The sequence below is a fragment of the Malaclemys terrapin genome, chromosome 6 (genome assembly GCF_027887155.1).
Source record: "Malaclemys terrapin pileata isolate rMalTer1 chromosome 6, rMalTer1.hap1, whole genome shotgun sequence".
In the NCBI taxonomy this organism is placed as follows: Eukaryota; Metazoa; Chordata; order Testudines; family Emydidae; genus Malaclemys; species Malaclemys terrapin.
Window position 1 is genome coordinate 133,797,858 of NC_071510.1, and position 22,138 is coordinate 133,819,995.

Consider the following 22,138-nt stretch of genomic DNA (forward strand, 5'->3'; position numbering starts at 1 on the left):
TTCTCGTATTACACACTCAGGTATGCGCCCTCGGGCTGTCTCCCATCCTCCAATGCAGACTATTCCAGCCACACTCCCCTGTCAGCATTCACAGACCACAGTGAGAACAGGCCCAGTTCGTCACATCTCCCCCCTTCGAGACCGAACTGAGCAGGGTCACTTTAGCCAGTGACCCGGGGAAGTTCGAACCTACCCCCGTTCCCATGGATGCCCCCGCATCCCTCCCATTCCTTGGTGAGAATTACACCAGGCCCCTTCAGTTTCACGCCCCCCCTTAGGTCGGGGGTGCTTGATGGCACTCGCAGTTCGCATGTGGGAAGGTTTATGCGGCCTGTGCCCTTTCCCCATACCTCTGGGGCTCCAACTGGGCTGTGGTCTTCTCCCAGCGCTCCAGTCTGGAGGTCTGTGCTTTGGGCTCTCTTGGTTTAGAGCCGCCCTTTTTACCTTGGCCACCCTCCGAAAAGGCTCCTCTATGCTGGGCAAGGGTCCTAAAGCTGTTTTCCCCTTGTCCCAGGCCTTCCTCCCCCTCTGACAGGGGTCACAAGATCCGCAGTACTGTCGGACAGTAACAAAGACCCCAGGCCAGTAAAAGCTCCGTAGCAGCCTCTGCTGGGTACGCCAGGTTCCCTGGTGCCCTGAGAGGGGAATGTCATGGGCCCGGCACAGCAGCTGGCGGCGATACTTCTGGGGTACCACCAGCTGCCTCCTGATCCCCCCTGACTCCATTTCCCCTGGGGGAGCCCATTCTCGGTACAGGAACCCCTTCTCCCACAGGAACCTTTTCCAGCCACCTCGTCCCATGGTCTGTACCGCATTGAGGTCGGCTAGGTCCCTTATCTTCCGCAAGGAGGGGTCTCTCTGTAACTCGGCCTGGAACTCAGCAGCTGGGACAGGGATGGCCACCTGCTCTTCCTCGCCCACTGGGCCTGAAGCTGCAGCCTCCCTGAGCCGTGTCCCTGGGCGTTCCCTCCCCACCAGGTTAGGGTCCTGCGCCTCAGGCAAGGCACCCCCCCCAAGGCCAGGGCGCAGTGCCCCTCGCCGGCTCTGACTGCGGGTCACAACCAGTGCCTTTTGGGGGTTGCTTGGCCAGTTCTCCAGGTCCCCCCCCATCAATACCTCAGTGGGCAAATACGGGTGTACCCCCACATCCTTGGGGCCCTCCTTGGCCCCCCACTTCAGGTGTACCCTTGCCACGGGTACTTTGGTGTTCCGCCCACCCCCGTCAGGGTCAGGTAGGTGTTGGGCACCACCTGATCTGGGGCCACCACCTCGGGCCGGGCCAGCCTCACCTCTGCGCCCGTATCCCAGTATCCATTGACCTTCCTCCCATCCACCTCCAGGGGAACAAGGTACTCTCTCCGGAGGGACAGCCCCGCGCCTACCATATAAACCAAAAACCCTGAGTCTGGAGCATCCAGCCCCCTAGAGGAGCTGGCCTGGAGCTCTCCTCCCTCCTTAGCAGGTGGTACTCTGCCAGCCCCTCTTCCCTGGGAATGCTGCCTTTCGCCGGGTTGGGTCTCTACCTAGTCAACCCTCTGTGGGTTCGGTCTGCTCAGTCTGTCCCTGAGCCTAGGGCACTGGGCCCGTATGTGGCCCTTTTGGCCACAGTGGTAGCAGCCCATGTCCCATGGGTCCCCTTGAGTAGGTCGGATGGTCCTGATGCCGGATGCTCCCCTCTGATGGGTTTTTTCTGTATTTTTCCCATGGGGAGGTCCCATGGTGACTCTCTCTCTGCGTTGTGGTGGGACTGTTCCTTTGGGACTCCTCCCTTTTATCTCCTGACCGGCTCTTTACAAACTCATCGGCCAGCTGCCCGGCGTGTCGCGGGTTCTCTGGCTTTCTGTCCACCAACCACAGCCTCAGGTCGGAGGGGCACCGCTCATACAGTTGCTCCAGTACCAGCAGTTTAATCAGGTCCTCCTTCCTCTGGGCCCCACCAGCCCACTTGCTGGCGTATCTTTCCATGCGGGCGGCTAGTTGCAGATATGAGATCTCAGGGGTTTTATCTCGACTCCGGAACCTTTCCCGGTACATTTCAGGAGTCAGCCCAAACTCACGTAGCAGGGCCTTTTTGAATAGTTCGTAGTCCCCTTTCTCTGCCTCTCCCAGTTGGCGGTACAATGCCACGGATTTGGGGTCCAGTAAGGGGGAAAGGACCCGGAGTCTGTCCGCGGGATCAACCCGGTGCAGCTCGCAGGCCATCTCAAAGGCCTCCAGGAAGTCATCCATGTCCTCCCCCTCCTTGCGTGGGGCCAGGATGCACTTATCAAAGCTCCGTGCAGTCCTGGGTCCCCCCTCACTCACCGCAGCCGGGGGTTCACTGCCCCTCAGTCTCGCCAGTTCCAGTTCACGCTGATGCTGTCTCTCATTCTCCTGTCTCTGTCTCTCATTCTCCTCCCGTTCATGCTGTCTCTGTTGTTCACGATCCTCCAGCTCTCTCAGTTTTAGCTCTTTCTCCCATTCCAGCCAATTCCGCTCCACGGATGCCGAACGTCGCCGGGAGGATCCCCTGCTGGCCAGGGGGGTCACGGCGCCCTCGGTATTTGCTGTGCTCCTCCCCACCCTTCCCCTAGGCATAGGAAGGAGGGGTCTCGGGAAGCCCTCAGCAGCCGGCTGACCACTCCCAGCTGGGACAGACACTGGTGCCTGCGCTGCATTTGCCAGGCTGCTTCCCTGAGACACAGGGATCAGTTCATTCGCGCGATCTTCCGCCTCCAGCCGGGCAATGAGCTGTTCTTTGGTGAGCCTCCCAATGCACAGCCCCCTCTGCTTGCACAGCTCCACCAGGTCGCTCTTAAGCCGCTTGGCATACATCTTCCTGCTGGCCACTCACCGGCCTGTGTGCTCACAGTTCCCAGGGGGCCCCCTGGTGTGCCAGCCCTTCTCGAGGTCACCACCTCTCTGCCAGGGTCGAGCTGCAGACTCCTCCGCCCCTGGGACCACTCGCTGCGATCCCCCCGGGGGACCCTGTTACTGCAAAAGTCCTTCTCGCTGGTCACACACTCCCAGGGGTAATAACAGTCTCTCTCTCACTGTTCAGCACGCCTGGTCCTCGTCAATCCCCCTTCGTTTTACTGCTCCCCAGTCACTTACTGCAGGAAGCGCCGTCCACGGGGTGCAGTAGATCCCGCCGCTGCCACCAGTTGTTGCGAAGTGTGGGGGAGTTAGGGCCCTGCACCCCCGGCTTCCTGCGATTCACTGCGACTCTCAGCCAGCCAGTAAAGCAGAAGGTTTATTTGGATGACAGGAATACAGTCCAAGACAGGTCTTGCAGGCACAGACAACAGGGACCCCCTCAGTTAGGTCCATCTTGGGGTCCCAAGGCATCCCAGCCCAGCCCCCCTTGGGAGGTCAGAGCCATCTCTGCCTCCCAGCCATCTCTCCAGCCTGCTTCCCACCCTCTGGCTTCAGCGACCCCCTCCCACAGCCTTTGTTCAGTTTCCCGGGCTAAGGAGTCACCTGGCCTTCAACCCCTTCCTGGGTTCTCGTGTTACACACTCAGGTATGCGCCCTCGGGCTGTCTCCCATCCTCCAATGCAGACTATTCCAGCCACACTCCCCTGTCAGCATTCACAGACCACAGTGAGAACAGGCCCAGTTCGTCACAAGCAGTTTTTAAACTAAGGGCTGGGGGAAAGCCGACAGGTGCAGAGGAGCACGTGGTTTGGACAGAGACATCCCTTAGAGGAGGATCTATTAGTGGAGATTCTCTATGTCCTAGTAAGGAGGAGAGGATGGAAGATGATAAAATACAGGTAGGATCTGATGAGAAACAGTCAAATGAAAAAAAGCCCCATTCAATTACATCATGTAATAGCAGACCGCTAAAAAGTGACAAGTTTTTAAAGTGCTTTTTTACAAAGGCTAGGAGTCTAAATAAGATGGGTGAACTAGAGTGCCTCATATTAAATGAGGATGTTGATATAACAGGCATCAGAGAAAGGTGTTGGAATGAGGATAATCAGTGAGATACAGTAATACCAGGGTACAAAATATATCGGAAGGACAGAACAGGTCATGCTAGTGGGGGAGTGGCACTATATGTGAAAGAAAGCGTAGAATCAAACAAAGTAAAAAATCTTAAATGAACCAAACTGTACCACAGAATCTCTATGGATAGTAATTCCATGCTCTAATAAGAAGAATATAGCAGTAGGGATATATTCTCGACCACCTCACCAGGATGGTGATAGTGACTGTGAAATGCTCAGGGAGATTAGAAAGGCTATAAAAATATAAAACTCAGTAAAATTGGGGGTTTCAGATATCCCCATATTGACTGGGTACATGTCACCTCAGGACGGGATGCAGAGATAAACTTTCTTGACACCTTAAATGACGGCTTCTTGGAGCAGCTAGTCCTGGAACCCACCAGAGGAGAGGCAATTCTTAGTCCTAAGTGGAGCACAAGGTCTGGTCCAAGAGGTGAATATAGCTGGACCGGTTGGTAATAATGACCATAATGTAATTCAGTTTAACATCCCTGTGGCGAAAAAACACAGCAGCCCAACACTGTAGCATTTCATTTCAGAAAGGGGAGCTACACAAAAATGAGTTAGTTAAACAGAAATTCAAAGGTACAGCGCCAAAAGTGAAATCCCTGCAAGCTACATGGAAACTTTTAAAAGACACCACAATAGAGGCTCAACTTAAATGTGTACCCCAAATTAAAGAACACAGTAAGAGAATCAGAATGATTTAGTTGGGGTTGGTCCTGCTTTGAGCAGGGGGTTGGACTAGTTGACCTCCTGAGGTCCTTCCAACCCTGATATTCTATGATTCTATGAACCAAAAAAGTGCCACCATGGCTAAACAACAAAGTAAAAGAAGCAGTGGGAGACAAAAAGCCATCCTTTAAAAAGTAGAAGTTGAATCATATTGTGGAAAATAGAAAGGAGCATTAACTCTGGCAAATGAAGTATAAAAATATAATGAGGAAGGCCAAAAAAAGAATTTGAAGAACAGATAGCAAAAGACTAGCAAAATATAAATAAAAATTAAGTACATCAGAAGCAGGAAGCCTGCTAAACAACCAGTGAGGCCACTGGACGATTGGGATGCTAAAAGAACACTCAAGGACGATAAGGCCATTGCAGAGAAACTAAATGAATTCTTTGCATCAGTGTTCACGGCTGAGGATGTGAGGGAGATTCCCAAACCTGAGCCATTCTTTTTAGGTGACAAATCTGAGGAACTGCCCCTGATTGAGGTGTCATTAGAGGAGGTTTTGGAACAAATTAATGAACTAAACAGGAATAAGTCATCAGGACCAGGTGGTATTCACCCAAGAGTTCTGAAGGAACTCAAATGTGAAATTGCAGAACTGTGACTGGTTCGGTCACAGAGACCCCCTTGGGACTGTCACCCGATGTGCTGAGACTACCTCTGAGCCCGTTTTCTCTGCCAGTTTGGTCTTCCAGAACCCTGCCTTGTTGAGCCAGACACGCCAGCCTGCTGCAACACAGACCCCCAAAGCTGCAGACTTAACTGAAAACAGCTTAAGAAGTGCTCCTATCTCCAGCTCCCAATGGAATCCAAACCCCAAATAAATCCGCTTTACTCTTTATAAAGCTTATACAGGGTAAACTCATAAACTGTCTGCCCTCTATAACACTGATAGATATAGAATCATAGAATATCAGGGTTGGAAGGGACCTCGGGAGGTATTTAGTCCAACCCCCTGCTCAGGGCAGGACCAATCCCCAGACAGATTTTTGCCCCAGATCCCTAAATGGCCCCCTCAAGTATTGAACTCACAACCCTGGGTTTAGCAGACCAATGCTCAAACCACTGAGCTATCCCTCCCCAGCTGTTTGCTCCCCCAGGTATTAATCACTTACTCTGGATTTAATAATACACAACAGTGATTTTATTAAGTATAAGAAGTAGGATTTAAGTGATTTCAAGTAATAACAGACCGAACAAAGTAAGTTACCAAGCAAAATAAAACAAAACAGGCAAGTCTAAGCCTAATACATTTAAGAAACTGAATACAGGTAAATCTCACCCTCAGAGATGTTCACAGACTAGACTCCTTCTTAGTCTGGGTCCAATCCTTTCCCCAGTACAATTCTTGTTCGTTCCAGCTCAGGTGGTGATAAAGGGGATTTCTCATGACTGGCCGCCTTTGTTCTGTTCCACCCCCTTTTATAGCTTTGGCACAAGGCGGGAATCCTTTGTCTCTCTCTGGGTTCCCACCCCTCCTTCTAAATGGAAAAATACCAGGTTTAAGATGGATTCCAGTATCATGTGACATGTTCACATGTCCTGTGAGACTTCATTACTCACTGGCTGGCACCCAGGTATACAGGAAGGCTTACAAATAAACAGCCATTTACAACCAATTGTCCTAGATGATGGGAGCCATCAAGATTCTAAGCCACCATTAATGGCCCACACTTTGCATCATTACAATAGGACCTCAGAGTTATATTTCATATTCCTAGATTCAGATACAAGAATGATACATTCATACAAATAGGATGACCATACTCGGTAGATTATAAGCTTTGTAATGATACCTTACAAGAGACCCTTTGCATAAAGCATATTCTAGTTACATCATATCCACACTTACAAACATACTTTTATAAAAATATGGAGTGCAGTGTCACAAGAACTACTAACTGTGGTTTGTAGCCTATCATTTAAGTCAGCTTCTGTACCAAATGACGGGAGGTTAGCTACTGTGATGCCAATTTTTAAAAAGGGCTCTGGAGAGGATCCCGGCAATTACAGGCCGGTAAGTCTGACTTCAGAACCGGGGAAATTGGTTGAAACTATAGTAAAGAACAGAATTGTCAGACACATAGATGAACATAATTTGTTGGGGAAGAGTCAACATGGTTTTTGTAAAGGGAAATCACGCCTCACCAATCTGCTAAAATTCTTTGGGGAGGTCAACAAGCATGTGGACCAAGGGGATCCAGTGGATATAGTGTACTTAAATTTTCAGAAAGACAAGGTCCCTTACCAAAGGCTCTTAAGCAAAGTAAGCTGCCATGGGATAAGAGGGGCGGTCCTTTTCAGGAATCCGTAACTGGTTAAAAGATGGGAAACAAGGGGTAGGAATAAATGGTCAATTTTCAGACTGGAGAGAGGTGGTGTCCCACAGGGGTCTGTACTGGAACCAGTCCTATTCAACATATTCATAAATGACCTGGAAAAAGGGGTAAACAGTGAGGTGGCAAAATTTGTAGATAATACAAACCTACTCAAGATAGTTAAGTCCAAAGCAGACTGCGAAGCGCTACAAAAGGATCTCTCAAAACTGGGTGACTAGACAACAAAATGGCAGATTAAATTCAGTGTTGATAAATGCAAAGTAATGCACATTGGAAAACATAATCCCAACTATTCATATAAAATGATTGGGTCTAAATTAGCTATTACCACTCAAGAACGATCTTGGAGTCCTTGTGGATAGTTCTCTGAAAACATCCACTCAGTGTGAAGCGGCAGTCAAAAAAGCTAACAGAATGTTAGGAGCCATTAAGAAAGGGATAGATAATAAGACAGAAAATATCATATTGCCTCTGTATAAATCCATGGTACGCCCACACCTTGAATACTGTGTGAAGATGTAGTTGCCCCATCTCAAAAAAGATATATTGGAATTGGCAAAGGTTCAGAAAAGGGCAACAAAAATGATTAGGTGTATGGAGCGGCTGGCATATGGGAAGAAATTAATAAAATTGGGACTCTTCAGCTTGGAAAAGATGACTAAGGGGGCGGATATGATTGAGGTCTATAAAATCATGACTGGTGTGGAGAAATTAAATAAGGAAGTGTTATTTGCTCAGAACACAAGAACTAGGGGTCACCAAATGAAATGAACAGGCAGCGGGTTTAAAACAAACATAAGGAAGTATTTTTTCACTCAATGCACAGTCAAGCTGTGGAATTCCTTGCCAAAAGATGTTGTGAAGGCCAAAACTGTAACAGGGTTAAAAAAAAAAACTAGATACGTTCATGGAGGACGGGTCCATCAATGGCTATTAGCCAGGACGGGCAGGGATGGTGTCCCTACCTCTGTTTGCCAGAAGTTGGGAATGGGCGACAGGGGATGGGTCACTTGATGATTCCCTGTTCTGCTCATTCCCTCTGAGGCACCTGGCACTGGCCACTGTCAGCAGACAGGATACTGGGCTAGATGGGCCTTTGGTCTGACCCAGTGTGGCCATTCTTCAGTTCCTAGACTGGACCTTTGGGCTTGCAGCACTCCTGTTCATCATAGAACCATAAGATTAGAAGGGACTGCAAGGGTCATCTGGTCTAACCCCTGCCAAGATGCAGGATTTGTTGTCTTCGCCCCGTCAGATCCAGTCAGCAAGTCCAACTGAGAGAGTCCCTTATTGAGACTTGTCCACTCCTCCGGGATTAATGCACCTCGCCCAGCATCTGCAGTGATACTCACGCAGCACTGCCAGAACAGTTGGGTCTATCTATCACCTGGACAAAGCACAGGGAGCCCTTAGCTTAGCCCAGAGAATTGACGCTTAGAGCATCATCCTGTCTGGCCAGCCCAGAGCCCAGGCACGCTGTAGTGACCCCCTTGGTTCAAGCCCTGTCTGTCTCTGTCTGACCTCCTTGGTCAGACTGCTGGTGAGAGCCCGACTCCTCCCAACTGCCAGCTCTGATCCCCCACTTCATTCCTCTCCAGTCCTTTGATTGTTGTTCAGCTTGGGGAAGGGTGGGGAAATCTTCCTCCCTCTGGCTTGTTGGTTGCTAGGTGCCAATATCTCGATGATTATATTTGTTTTTGTCTTCTCCGATGCTCTACTGATGTGGGGATTAAGGCCCAGACAGCTACTCCCACACCTATGTCTGTTCACCTGCCCTGAGAGCAAATAACCCTTTTTCACCCCCCATTGGATAACAATGCAGCATATGGGGGAAACTGAGGCACACACAGGGTTCATAAAAATATTACAAAAAATTCCCAATTTGTCAGTGTGCACTTGCAAATCCGGGAGGTGCCATGCCTCCCTCACCAGAGCCTTCAACCTCTCTTCCCTCCCTTACCATCCATCCCCCTTTCTGCCCCTCCCCTCAACCCTCCTTCCTGCAGCCCCAACCCCTCTCCCCCATTCCACCATTTTTTTGCTCCAAAATACCCTTCCCTTCCCAGGAACATTCACATGTCTAATCTTTTCCCAAAAAGACTTTGTTTACATACTCTCTCTCTCTCTCTCTCTCTCTTCCGCCCCCCGCCTCATAAAGTTGCCACCCATCACTTGCAAATTGTAGCAATCTCCAGCTAAGTCCTACCAGACCGGGACAATGCTCCACAAATCTAGGACTTTCAGTGTTTAAACTGGACAAATGGCCTCCCTACCTTTGAGTGAAATGATCCCAGATTTGGATCACTAACATTCCCCTGCATTCCCCTGCGGTACACCACATTTCAAAGCAACCAGAGGAACTGTTTGGATTTTAGAGCATGTGCAAGACCCTAGCTTTTGAAGCATATAAAATGGTAGGAATGGAAACCCTTTAGTCGTTTTTCTGAATTGGCACATTAGGGCTGTCAATGGAATACCATTTAATTTAAATATTTTTGGATGTTTACTACATTTTCAAATATATTAATTTCAGTTGCAACACAGAATACAAAGTGCACAGTGCTCACTTTATATTTATTTTTTATTACAAATATTTGCATTGTAAAAAACAAAAAAAATTTTATTTTTCAATTTACCTCATTACACGTATTGTAGTGCAATCTCTTTATCATGAAAGTTGAACTTAAAAATATAGAATTATGTAAAAAAACAAACAAACTGCATTCAAAAATAAAACAATGTAAAACTTTAGGGCCTGTAAGTCCACTTAGTCCTACTTCTTTGTCAGCCAGTCGCTCAGACAAACAAGGTTGGTTACAATTTGCAGGAGATAATGCTGCCCGCTTCTTGTTTACAGTGTCACCTGACAGTGAGAACAGGCGTTCGCATGGCACTGTTATAGCTGGCGTTGCAAGATATTTACGTGCCAGATGCACTAAAGATTCATATGTCCCTTCACGTTTGAAACACCATTCCAGAGGACATGCATCCATGCTGATGACGGGTTCTGCTTGATAATGACCCAAAGCAGTGCAGACTGATGCATGTTTATTTTCATCATCCGAGTCAGATGCCACCAGCAGAAGGTTGATTTTCTTTTTTGGTGGTTCGGGTTCTGTAGTTTCCACATCAGAGTGTTGATCTTTTAAGACTTCTAAAAGCACACTCCACACCTCGTCCCTCTCAGATTTTGGATGACACTTCAGATTCTTGAACCTTGGGTCGAGGGCTGTAGCTATCTTTAGAAATCTCACATCGGTACCTTCTTTGCGTTTTGTCAAATCTGCTGTGAAAGTGTTCTTAAAAATGAACGTGTTCTGGGTCATCATCTGAGACTGCTATAACATGAAATATATGCAGAATGAGGGTAAAACACAGAGCAGGAGACATACAATTCTTCCCCCAAGGAGTACAGTCACAAATTTAATTGACACATTATTTTTTAAACGAGCATCATCGGCATGGAAGCATGTCCTCTGGAATGGTGGCCGAAGCATAAAGGGGCATACAGATGTTTAGCAGATCTGGCATGTAAATACCTTGCAACACCGGCTACAAAAGTGCCAGGCGGATGCCTGTTCTCACTTTCAAGTGACGTTGTAAATAAGAAACAGGCAACAGAATCTCCCCTCAATGTAACCAAACTTGTTTGTCTGAGCGATTGGCAGAATAAGTAGGACTGAATGGACTTATAGGCTCTAAAGTTTTACACGGTTTTGTTCTTGCGTGCAGTTATATAACCAAAAAAACCCTGCATTTGTAAATTGCACTTTCATGATAAAAAGATTGCACTACAGTACCTGTATGAGGTGAATTGAAAAATACTGTTTCTTTTGTTTATCATTTTTACAGTGCATATATTTGTAATAAAAATAATCAAGTGAGCACTATGCACTTTGTATTCTGTTGTAATTGAAGTCAATATTGAAAATATAGAAAGACATAAAAAAATCGAATAAATTTCAATTGGTAGTCTGTTATGAGTGCGATTAATCACGATTAATTTTTTTGAGTTAACTGTTTGAGTTTACTGCGATTAATGACAGCCCTAGTAACAATGAACATTTTCTTATATACTGTTCCCGACTGGAGTCCCCCCAAGATGCAGAGAGCGCTAAGTACTACCTTGGGTAAGGCTCAACAGAGTGAGACCATTTTGACCTACAGCTCATCAATAGTTGGTCGAGGGGGGGGGGGGGGGGGGCATTTTAAAAAATGGCTTGGGGGGGGGGGGTTATATATCCAGAACACCTGGTTCAAATGTCTCCACCTGTGGGTCACTGACCTACCCTGTAGCCTTGTGAGGCACGCCGAATTTCAGAGAAATCTGACTAAGCATGTTGACTTTAGAGGACTTAGAACAGTTGACCTTTAAACAGATGTCATGATGCAACTGCAACTACAGTGGTGCTCCCACGTCCCTATAATACTGTGTCCAGTTCTCGTTTCCACACTTTTCAAAGAATGTTGACAAATTGGAAACCGTTCAGAAAAGAGCTTCAAGCATGATCGGAGGTCTGGAAAACCCTCCTCGCAGCAGGAGATTGAAGAAGCTCAAATATTTATTTTAACAAAGAGAAGGTTAAGAAGTGGTTTGATCACAGTCTACAAGTATGTGCACAGGGAGAAGATTTCTGACAGAGGGCTCTTTGATCTAGCAGACAAAAGCATAATGAGACCCAATGGCTGGAAGCTGAAACTAGATACATTCAGACTAGAAATAAGGTACAAAATTTGAACAATGAGGATAATTAACCATTGACACGACTTACCAAGGAATGTGGTAGATCACTTAGTCTTTAAATTAAGATTGGGCATCTCTTTCCTAAGGATCTGCCTGAGCTCGACCACAAGCTGTTGGCTAGATGCATGAAGGTGAGGTGCTCTGGCCTGGATTCTGCAGGAACTCAGATGGGATGGCCTTAATGGTCCCTTCTAGCTTTACAGTCTACAAATCTGTGAAAAGGCTTCAAAGACTAAATGTTCTCCAAAGGCCTAAGATGTTGTGACCCATGGTGCCTGGGGCAGCCCTCACTGAAAATGCCAAGGTCAGGGCAGGCTGCAAAAGGGAGAGTAGATTCTCCCAAAGACTGGTGGGTAACACTGAAGTAAACTTGCCAACCAGTCACAGACTGTGCTTCTGACCCCCCCTTTTTCCCCCTCCACTGGTTATCAAAAAGCCAAAAAAAAAAAAAATCACCCAGCCCCTTTTATTGCATTCCAGTTCTCTGGCTCCCAATCAGCACCTAGGTCCAGTACAGTGAGAAGTTATTTAACACTCTTCTCACTATACAAAATTTTCTTCTGATTCCCAAATGGCCAGCCACATACCCAGGCCAGTATTAGGTTGGAGCTTACCCAAAATACCATGCTGCTGGTGATCTTTTCTTTGAGACGATAACCAATGTTTTCAACAAAGGAAATGCAGTAGGTCTAATCTACCTGGATTTCAGAAAGGCATTTGATACAGTTCCACATGGGAAATTATTAGTTAAATTGGAGAAGATGGAGATTAATATGAGAATTGAAAGGTGGATAAGGAACTGGTTAAAAGGGAGACTACAACAGGTCCTACTGAAAGGTGAACTGTCAGGCTGAAGAGAGATTACTAGTGGAGTTCCTCAGGGATCAGTCTTGGGATAAATCTTATCCAACATTTTTATTAATGACCTTGTCACAATAATTGGGAATGTGCTACTAGAATTTGCAAATGAAACAAAATTGGGAGGGATATGGAGAAGGACCAAAATATCATACAAGAAGATCTAGATAACCTTGAAAACTTTGAAAATGTAAGTAATAGAAATGGGGTGAAATTTAATAGTGCAGAGTGCAAGGTCATGCTGTTGGGGAGATGAGGAGAAAGACCTGGGTGTATTGGTCTGTCATAGGATGACCATGAGCTGCCAGTGTGATGTGGCCTTGAAAATGGTGAATGCAGTCCTAGGATGTATCAGGCGAGGTATTTCCAGTAGTGATAGGGAAGTGTTACTTCCATTATACAAGGCATGGGTGAGACCTCATGTGGAATAGTGTGTGCAATACTGGTCTCCCAGTTTGAATTAATCTCTCTAAAGCATGGAACAGTTGCAGAGAAGGGCTACTAGGATGATATGAGGAAAGGAAAACTTGTTATGAGAGGAGACTCAAGGAGCTTGGCTTGTTTAGCCTAATCAAACGAAGGCTGAGGGGAGATATGATTATTGTCTATAAATACCTCAGAGGGATAAACACCAAGGAGGGAGAGGAGTTATTTAAGTTAAGTGCCAATGTGGACACAAGAACAAACTGTATAAACTGGCCGTCAACAAGTTCAGGCTTGAAATTAGACAAATTTAGGACGGACGAATCCCATTCACTGTTACAGACTAGGGACCGAATGGCTAGGAAGCAGTTCTGCAGAAAAGGACCTAGGGGTTATAGTGGACGAGAAGCTGGATATGAGTCGACAGTGTGCCCTTGTTGCCAAGAAGGCTAACGGCATTTTGGGCTGTATAAGTAGGGGCATTGCCAGCAGATCGAGGGACGTGATCATTCCCTTCTATTCGACATTGGTGAGGCCTCATCTGGAGTACTGTGTCCAGTTTTGGGCCCCACACTACAAGAAGGATGTGGAAAAATTGGAAAGAGTCCAGCAGAGGGCAACAAAAATGATTAGGGGACTGGAGCACATGACTTGCGAGGAGAGGCTGAGGGAACTGGGGTTGTTTAGTCTGCAGAAGAGAAGAATGAGGGGGGATTTGATAGCTGCTTTCAACTACCTGAAGGGGGTTCCAAAGAGGATGGATCTAGACTGTTCTCAGTGGTACCAGATGACAGAACAAGGAGTAATGGTCTCAAGTTGCAGTGGGGGAGGTTTAGGTTGGATATTGTTGTACTTAAAGTACTGCACAGGATCTTTTCAGGGGGAATAAGACAAAACACCACATTTATTAGTAATACATGTATTCATTAACACTGTATCATATGCATATAATATATTACACACACACACACACACACACACACACACACACACACTCCGTCTTGTTGTTACCAATTAGTTGCTCCCCTTAACTACACTGGCCAGGTGAGTTAGATGAGGGAGGGGGTGGAGCCGGGCTTCTGCCGATCCGGATCGATGCTCCCATGTTGACAAGACGAGACCCGGGGTCCTCTGCAAGACACCTCACTTTTATAGCAGCTTCCCTCTTATGCAAATTTATACCAGATTCAAACTCTGTCTGTGTCCATTGGTCCTTTGTGCTGCTTTCTTTTGTGTGTTGTCCCAATGCTGCAAAGAGGGTGTTTCCAAAAGAAGGTGCTTGCTTCTAACCCCCGGAGGCCGTCGGTATGTTTGCTTGTCTTTAATGAGCCCACTTGATACGTTTTATTGTCCTTGGGTCTGGCTCCCAGCCCCCTCCAACAGTTGAGGCTGTCTGGAGGTGCTGCCTTCCATGCCTTGCTTATCCACACCTCATTCATTCAACAGGGCAATTGATTAAGAGTGGGGGGGGGGGGGGGAGCTCTTGTTCTACCGCTAGCAAAAAGAAATTTTTCTTCTATCTTATTCTATCCTTAGGGGCTATAATATTATACCAAGGGCAATGCAAAGTTTCTAAATGAGGCTTTGATACAAAGTCCCATGAAAACAGAGGTCACACTTGGGTAGACCCACCACAAGGTTATATGAAGAGGCACAATGCAAAGTCATATGAAAATTATCAGAGATTTATCTACAATATTAGGGAAAACTTTTTCACTAGGAGGGTGGTGAAGCACTGGAATGGGTTCCCTAGGGAGGTGTCAAGTATCAGAGGGGTAGCCGTGTTAGTCTGAATCTGTAAAAAGCAACAGAGGGTCCTGTGGCACCTTTGAGACTAACGGAAGTACTGGGAGCATAAGCTTTCGTGGGTAAGAACCTCACTTCTTCAGATGCAAGTAATGGAAATCTCCAGAGGCAGGTATATATCAGTGTGGAGATAACGAGGTTAGTTCAATCAGGGAGGGTGAGGTGCTCTGCTAGCAGTTGAGGTGTGAACACCAAGAGAGGAGAAACTGTTTCTGTGGTGGTGGAATCTCCTTTCTTAGAGGTTTTTTAAGGTCAGGCTTGACAAAGCCGTGGCTGGGATGATTTAGTTGGGAATTGGTCCTGCTTTGAGCAGGGGGTTGGACTAGATGACCTCCTGAGGTCCCTTCCAACCCCGATATTCTATGATTCTATAAAGGTTTCTAACCATCAGGGGAGTGCACTTCTGGAACTGCTCCCCTGGGAAGGGTGTAGGGGCAAAAAACCGAACTGCCACGACTGAGTTTGATAAGTTTATGGACTGCATGGGATTATGAGATGTGGCCCATCGATGACTGCTATTGGCAAGTATCTCCAACAGCTAGAGGTGGGACTCTAGATGGGTAGGGCCCTGAATTAATACAGAGAATTTTTTTTCTTGGTGTCTGACTGGTGGGTCTTGCCCATATGCTCAGAATCTAATTGCCGTATTTGGGCTCAGTAAGGAATTTTCCCCCAGGTCAGATTGGCAGAGACGCTGGGCCTTTTTTGCTTTCCTTTTCAGCATGGGGCACAGGTCACTTGATGGTTTAGACTAGAGTAAATGATGGATTCTCTGAAACTTGAAGTCTTTAAATCAAGTTTTGAGGACGTTAGTGACTCAGCCAGAGGTGAGGGGTTTATTACAGGAGTGGGTGGGTGAGGTTCTGTGGCCTGCAATGTGCAGGAGGTCAGACTAGATGATCATGATGGTCCCTTCTGGCCTTAAAATCTGAGTCTAACTTCCCGCCACTGGATCATGTTTCTCTGCTAGACTGAAGAGCCCGTTATTAAACATGAGTTCTGCATGTAGATACTTCCAGACTGATCACGTCACCCCTTAACCGTCTCTTCGTTAAGCTGAGTGGATTGTGCTCCTTGAGTCTATCACTACAAGGCAGGTTTCTAATCCTTAAGTCATTTTTGTGGCTCTTCTCTGAACCCTCTCAAATTTTTCAACATGCTTCTTGAATGGTGGACACCAGAACTGGACACAGGATTCCAGCAGTGGTTGCGCCAGAGCTAAATACAGAGGTAAAATAACCTCTCTGCCCCTACCTGAGATTCCCCCGTTTGTGCATCCCAGGATTGCATTAGGCCCTTTTGGCCACAGGGTCGTATGCACCACAACCCCAAAATCTTTTTTTGGGTCACCGCTTCCCAGGGTAGAGGGCCCCATCCTGTAAGTATGGCCTGCATGCTTTGTTTCTAGATGTATACATTTAGCCTTATTAAGACGCATACTGTTTGCCTGTGCCCATCTTACCAAGTGATCCAGATTGCTTTGTGTTAGTGACCTGTCCTCTTCATTATTTACCACTCCCCCAATTTTTGTGATGTCATCTGTAATGTTTATCAGTTAGGATGTTGTTTTCTTCCAGGTCATTCATAAAAATATTCAATACTATAAGGCTAAGAACTGATCCATATGGGACCCCATTTGATGATGATTCCATGTTTACAATTGCATTTTGAGACCTATCAATTAGCCAGCTTTAAATCCATTTAATGTGTGCCATGCTAATTTTATATTCTAGTATTTTAATCAAAATGTTGTGGTACCAACTCAAATGCCTTCCAGAAATCGATTACATCAGCACTATTACCTTTTATCAACCAAAATTGTAATTTCATAAAAAAGATCATTACCTTGGCAAGATCTATTTTCTATAAACCCATGTTGATTGGCAATTGTTATATTCCTTTAATTTTTTATTAATGAGTCCCATATCAGCCACTTCATTATCTTGCCTGAGATTGATGTCAGACTAACAGCCCTATAATTACCCATGTCATCCCATTTACCCTTTTAAAATATTGACACAACATTCGCTTTCTTTGAGACTTCTTGAACTTCCCCTGTGTTCCAAGACTTATTGAAAAATCAACATTAATGGTCCAGTGAGCTCCTCAGCCAGCTCTTTTAAAACTCTGGATTCAAGTTCTTCAGACCTGCTGATTTAAAGAAGTCATCTAATTTTAGCAGGTGTTTAACGTCCTCCTGAGATACTAGTGCAATGGAAGGAGTGTTGTTATATGACGCTATTGTTTTTTACCAAATATAAACAGAAATATTTATTGAACAGTTCTGCCTTTTCTGCATTCTGCATTGCTAGTATTGATAATTCTACCATTTCCATCTAGTAATGGACCAATACCACTGTTAGGGGTTTTTTTGTTCTGAATATACTTTTAAAAAATCCTTCTTACTGTTCTTAACTCTGCCAGCCATAGATTTCTCCTCATGTCTCTTTGCTTCCCTTACCAATGTTCTTATCACTTACATTTCCTGGGAACCCTGGGACCATGAGTTTCCTCAATCCAGGGACCCTGCTTTCTTTCCCCTCCAGTAACAGGCCCCTCTTCTAATGGAAGTGTTTTCGACTCTGTGTTAACCCCGTCGGCCTTTCCAAGCCTCATGGCCTGAGGCTGAAGGAGACATCACCATACCCTGATAAATGGGGGAAGGGGTAAACCCCTTAGCGAAGCTGCTGCCTTGACCAGTATACTGCAGGATGCCCAGTCACCACCCTAGTGATGCGCCATCTGTCTGGGGCTCCCATGAGTCTCTTGACGTGCCCCAGCTCGTCACCCTTGCAGCACGTTACCTCTGGGACTTCACGCTTCTCGGTCCCAAACGGTTTCTCCTCAGTCCTTGGTTCGGCTGTATCAGCCATTGTGGTCTCTGGTATCTGAGACCCAGTGTCCTTCGTAACCCAGCCCTCCCAGGTGCCTAGTGCTCTATGCCAGCTAGTAATCCCCATTGTCTCTGACACCCACGGGCAGACCTGCCCACAGTACCCGCTCCCAGTTGGCGGGACCATCTGACACCTGTTCCTTTTCTGTGTGCAAGGGCTGAGCCTGTCTGGTTGCTGTCATGGCGGACGGGCTTTCCGCCCAGCCAGAGTTGTCGTTGGGGATATCGGCCATCTCGCACTTCAGACAGTTGTAAGCATCGCTCTGCGTCGTCATCGGCCTTGCTGGGAGTGGGTCTTGGGTCCCACTCCTAGAACATGTTGTAACGGTGAACACGCCCTGCTGGAGGGCTCCCTGGCATCCAGTGTGGAACCAGAGGTACATCTCTGCCTCAGTTTCCCCTAGTGAACTTTTCGTAAGCTCAGTGAGGCTTGTACACAGTGAACAATATATACAAGGACTCTAGTTTATTGTATTATTGGTAGGGAAACGCCTTCTCTTTCTGCTGTCAGTCCCCAGGCTTCTCCGCTCCCTGGGCTCTGCAGACCCTCCCCTGTGGCCTCAGGCGAGCCTGGAGAGCTCTGTAGTGCTGTCCTCTGAAGCATCCCATCTGTGTCCTGGGGCTGTTCCTTTTCCCGGGAGCCCCTGGGAGTAGCTGCTTACCTAGCTCCTCGTAGTTTCCTTTCTCTGTTCTAGGCTCCGGCCTGAACCATCCTAACTCTTTGAGGCCCAGGTGTTCCTGAGCTGGCTGCCAGCTACTTGTCCAATCAGCCATCCACGGGTGGGTCTGGCTTGGCTTGTTCTCCTTAGCAGCACCTGACACAGGTGCCTGTCCCTTCAGAGGGCCACCCCAGGACAGGGCTTCACTCCTGCTGCAGCTGATAATTTGACCTGGCCCTAACCCTGCAGTACCTCGAGGTGCCTCTGCCCAGTTCACACAACCTTGGAGTTAGTAGGGGCCGCCAGGGTCATCTCATCCAACGCCCGGGCAAGGTACAGGGTTTGTTGTATCTAAACCACCCCAGATAGACTGGTCCAGCCTCCTTTTGAAAACTTCCAGCAAAGGCGCTTCCACAACCTCTGTAAGCGTCTGTTCCATTGGCGTCCTGTTCTGACCGGTAGGGGGTGTATCCTGAGATTTAATCGAAAGCTGCTCTGCGTAGTTTGAACCCATGGTGTCTTGTCCTGTCCCCTTTTCTCTATCTTTCTTATGGCAGCCTTTTAACTATCTGAAGACCACGGTCATGTCCTTCTTAATCTCCTCTTATCCAAACTAAACATACCCAGTTCCTTCAGCCTTTGCTCATATAGCTGCATTCCATCCCTTTGATCATCCTTGTCACTTGCCTCTGGATCCTTTCCAGTTTCTCTACATCCTTTCTATACAGTGATGACCAAAACTGGACACAGTACTCCAGCCTAGCAGCGCTGAATAGAGCGATACTGTCACTCCCTGTGACTTGCATGCTATGCCTCTGTTAATCCAATTGAAAACTGCATTTGCTTTTTTGCCACAGCATCGCATTGCTGACTTGTGTGGAGGTTGTGATCCACCACAGCTCCCACATCCTTCTCTGCAGTGCTGCTGCCCAGCCAGTTGTCCCCCAGTCTGTATTTGCGCACTTGGTTTCTCTTCCCTACATAAAGCACCTCACGTTTGTCTTTATTGAATTTCATTGTGTTGTCTGTAGCCCACTTCTCCAGTTAATCAAGATCCCTCTGAATTTTAGCTCTATCCTCCTAAGTGTTGGCAATTCCTCCCCCTATCCCCCAGCTTTGTGTCATCTGAAAATTTGATCAGGATGCTCTCTTCCTACATCCAGGTCATTAATAAAGCTGTTAAACACTGGACCCAGAACAGATCCCTGTGGAATCCCACTTGAGACCTCCTGACATCATTCCATTAATAGCTAATCTTTGTTTGTGGTTGTTTAACCAATTATGTATCTACTTAGTAGTAGTTCTGTCGAGCCCGCATTTCTCCAGCTTAGCTATCAGAATGTCACCTGGGACGGTGTCAAAAGACTTGCTGAAGTCCAGTTATACTATGTCCACTGCATTCCCCCAGCCACCAAACCAGTTACCCTGTCAAAGAAAGAAATCAAGCTGGTTTGGCATGATGTGTTCTAGGTAAATCCATGCTGGCTGCTAGTGATCACCCTCCGTCCTCCCGGTATTTGCAAATTGAATGTTCTATGCATGGCTTTAGTCGCTTCTCAGGTATCGAGGTCAGGCTGACTGGTTGATTGTTCCCGGCTCCTCCTGTTCCCCTACTTTTAAAGATGGGCCCTACGTTAGCCTTCTCCAGGCTTCCGGGACCTCTCCTGTCAGCCATGAGCTTGTAAATATCGTTGCCAGTGGCTCCGAGAGTTCTTCAGCTAATTCGGTCAGTACCCGGAGGTGAATAGCATCCGGCCCCACTGATTTGAATTCATTCAGATTGGTCAGAAGATCTGACGTGTTCTTTACTTGTCCTGATCTGCATCCTTTCCCCTTGATTATCTGTGATAACTTTGCTGGTCGTCTGGTCAGCTGTTATTTTTTGTGAGAAGACTGAAGCAAAGTAGGCATTGAGCAACTCTGCCTTCCTCTCATCTACCGTTACCAGCTCAGCACCTTCACTGAGCAGCACACCATGCCATCCTTGATTGTTCTTTTTGTCTGACAGATTTGAAGAGACCCCCCACACACACACTCGTCTCTAACATTCCTTGCTTTGTAACTCATTCAATTGCTCACCCTTTGTCATTTCCCTTTAGCTGGTGCACAGGCCACATGATTCCTGTCCAGTTAATTTTGAGAATAAGCTTTTGCCACAGTCTGGATTTGTTACCGCTTTCCTGATGCCATCTCTTTCCTGGCCAGTATTTCCTGGCTGTGTATTCCTAGGTAGTTCCTGTTTCTGGTACGGGAAGAGAAATAACAGGCTATTGTGCCTTAATTATGCTGTCATTTCGGGTTCCCCGCCACCTTCCCCGCTGGTGGGTTTTATTCCTGCTTCCCGGTGCAGGGTACTCACTAGATTTCTGAACTTTCCGGCATTTGTTCCCCTGCAATCTGAGCCCTTTGTGCAGCAGTGTTCTGAGACGGTCTGTTCCTCACTGTGTTTAATTCAGTCAGCTTGGGGTCGAAGTGCCCAGCTTCCCTCTCGCTGTCTTGCTCTCAGGCAGCTCCTCGCTACCCATGGTCAGGGCTCTTCCTGGCTGAGTTCCTGGTGCTCGGCACTGCTACGTTTTCTTCGGTGGGGTTTTCTTTGAGAAAATAGATGAAGACAAGACAGATTCTGGTGACTTTCATGCCATTTGGGATCCTGTCAGAGGAACGATGCAACAGCCACTAGACTAGATGAGCAAAATGCTGATGCCTCAGGAACGCCTGATACTATTGGAGAGCAATTGAGGAGATGACTCTGTATAATCAGCTACCAGCAGCCAAAGCTAGAGTGGGGAAGCTGGGCAATTCGCTAATGCAGAGTCCATCCGTCCTTGACACAGAACTCAGCGAGAGGGAGATGCCGTGTGTGGGACTTGCATGCTAGTCGGAGGGCGGTCCTGCTCTCTCTCCCCCAACGGGCCGTGCAGTGGAGGGAGTTCTCTCCATGTCTGCGCACCTTCAAAATTCAGTGCAAGTTTTTACCTCTGTTTGTAATGGTTGTGGGTCTGGCTGCCTCCCCTCCTCCCTCCATTGCCTGGACACCTCAGCACGCACCTTATTCTCCATCTCTCTGAGCCGTGTAGCTGCATGTTAGACATTCAGGTGGGAGGCTCCAAAGCTCTACACAACTCCACCCTCCTGCATCTCCTCACCCTGTCCCCCTCGGCCTCCCCATTCTGCCAAAAGCTCCTTCACCTCCCCCGGTCTCTCCTCTGCCCCCCCAGAACAGCCTCTCCATCCATCCCTGCACCTCTGTAATGTTAGGAAACTCTGCTCTTGGGGCCAGGGGCCTGGGCTGGCTGGGCCAGGGAGCTGAGGGGCCCATGCTTGGAGAATGGGGACCCAAGATCATGGGCCTGTGCTGGGAGAGTCTGCTCTGTTTTTCAGCCAGTGATTTTGGGCTGTTCCTTTCGGATGAGGACCCGAAGAAGGGGATTTGGCTGGAAGCTGGGAAGGCTCTGGACTACTACATGCTCCGCAATGGGGTAAGTGCCCAGTCCCCGCCCCGAGTCCCCATGCATCCCTCCCCAGGCTCTGCAGTATGACGTGCCCTGCAGTGCAGTACATGCCTCTACTGCCCCCAACCCCAGGGCAGGGTTACTCGTGCTTCCTTAGAGGTTTTTAAGGCCCGGCTTGACAAAGCCCTGGCTGGGATGATTTAGTTGGGGTTTGGTCCTGCTTTGAGGTGGGGGTTGTC

The 22,138-nt window shown here is 47.5% G+C and overlaps 1 protein-coding gene across 4 annotated transcripts in view; it reads left to right on the forward strand.

Annotated features, from left to right (window-relative positions):
• Positions 1-22,138, forward strand: part of TLN1 (talin 1) — a 157,115-nt gene that overhangs the window by 65,839 nt on the left and 69,138 nt on the right. For 3 of the 4 annotated variants that reach the window (XM_054031473.1, XM_054031475.1, XM_054031474.1), the window contains exon 3: positions 21,829-21,926. In XM_054031473.1, the coding sequence (XP_053887448.1) occupies positions 21,829-21,926 (98 nt within the window). Of the gene's footprint in view, positions 1-21,527; positions 21,544-21,828; positions 21,927-22,138 lie in introns of those variants that run through there. The other variant, XM_054031476.1, reaches the window with a different exon arrangement.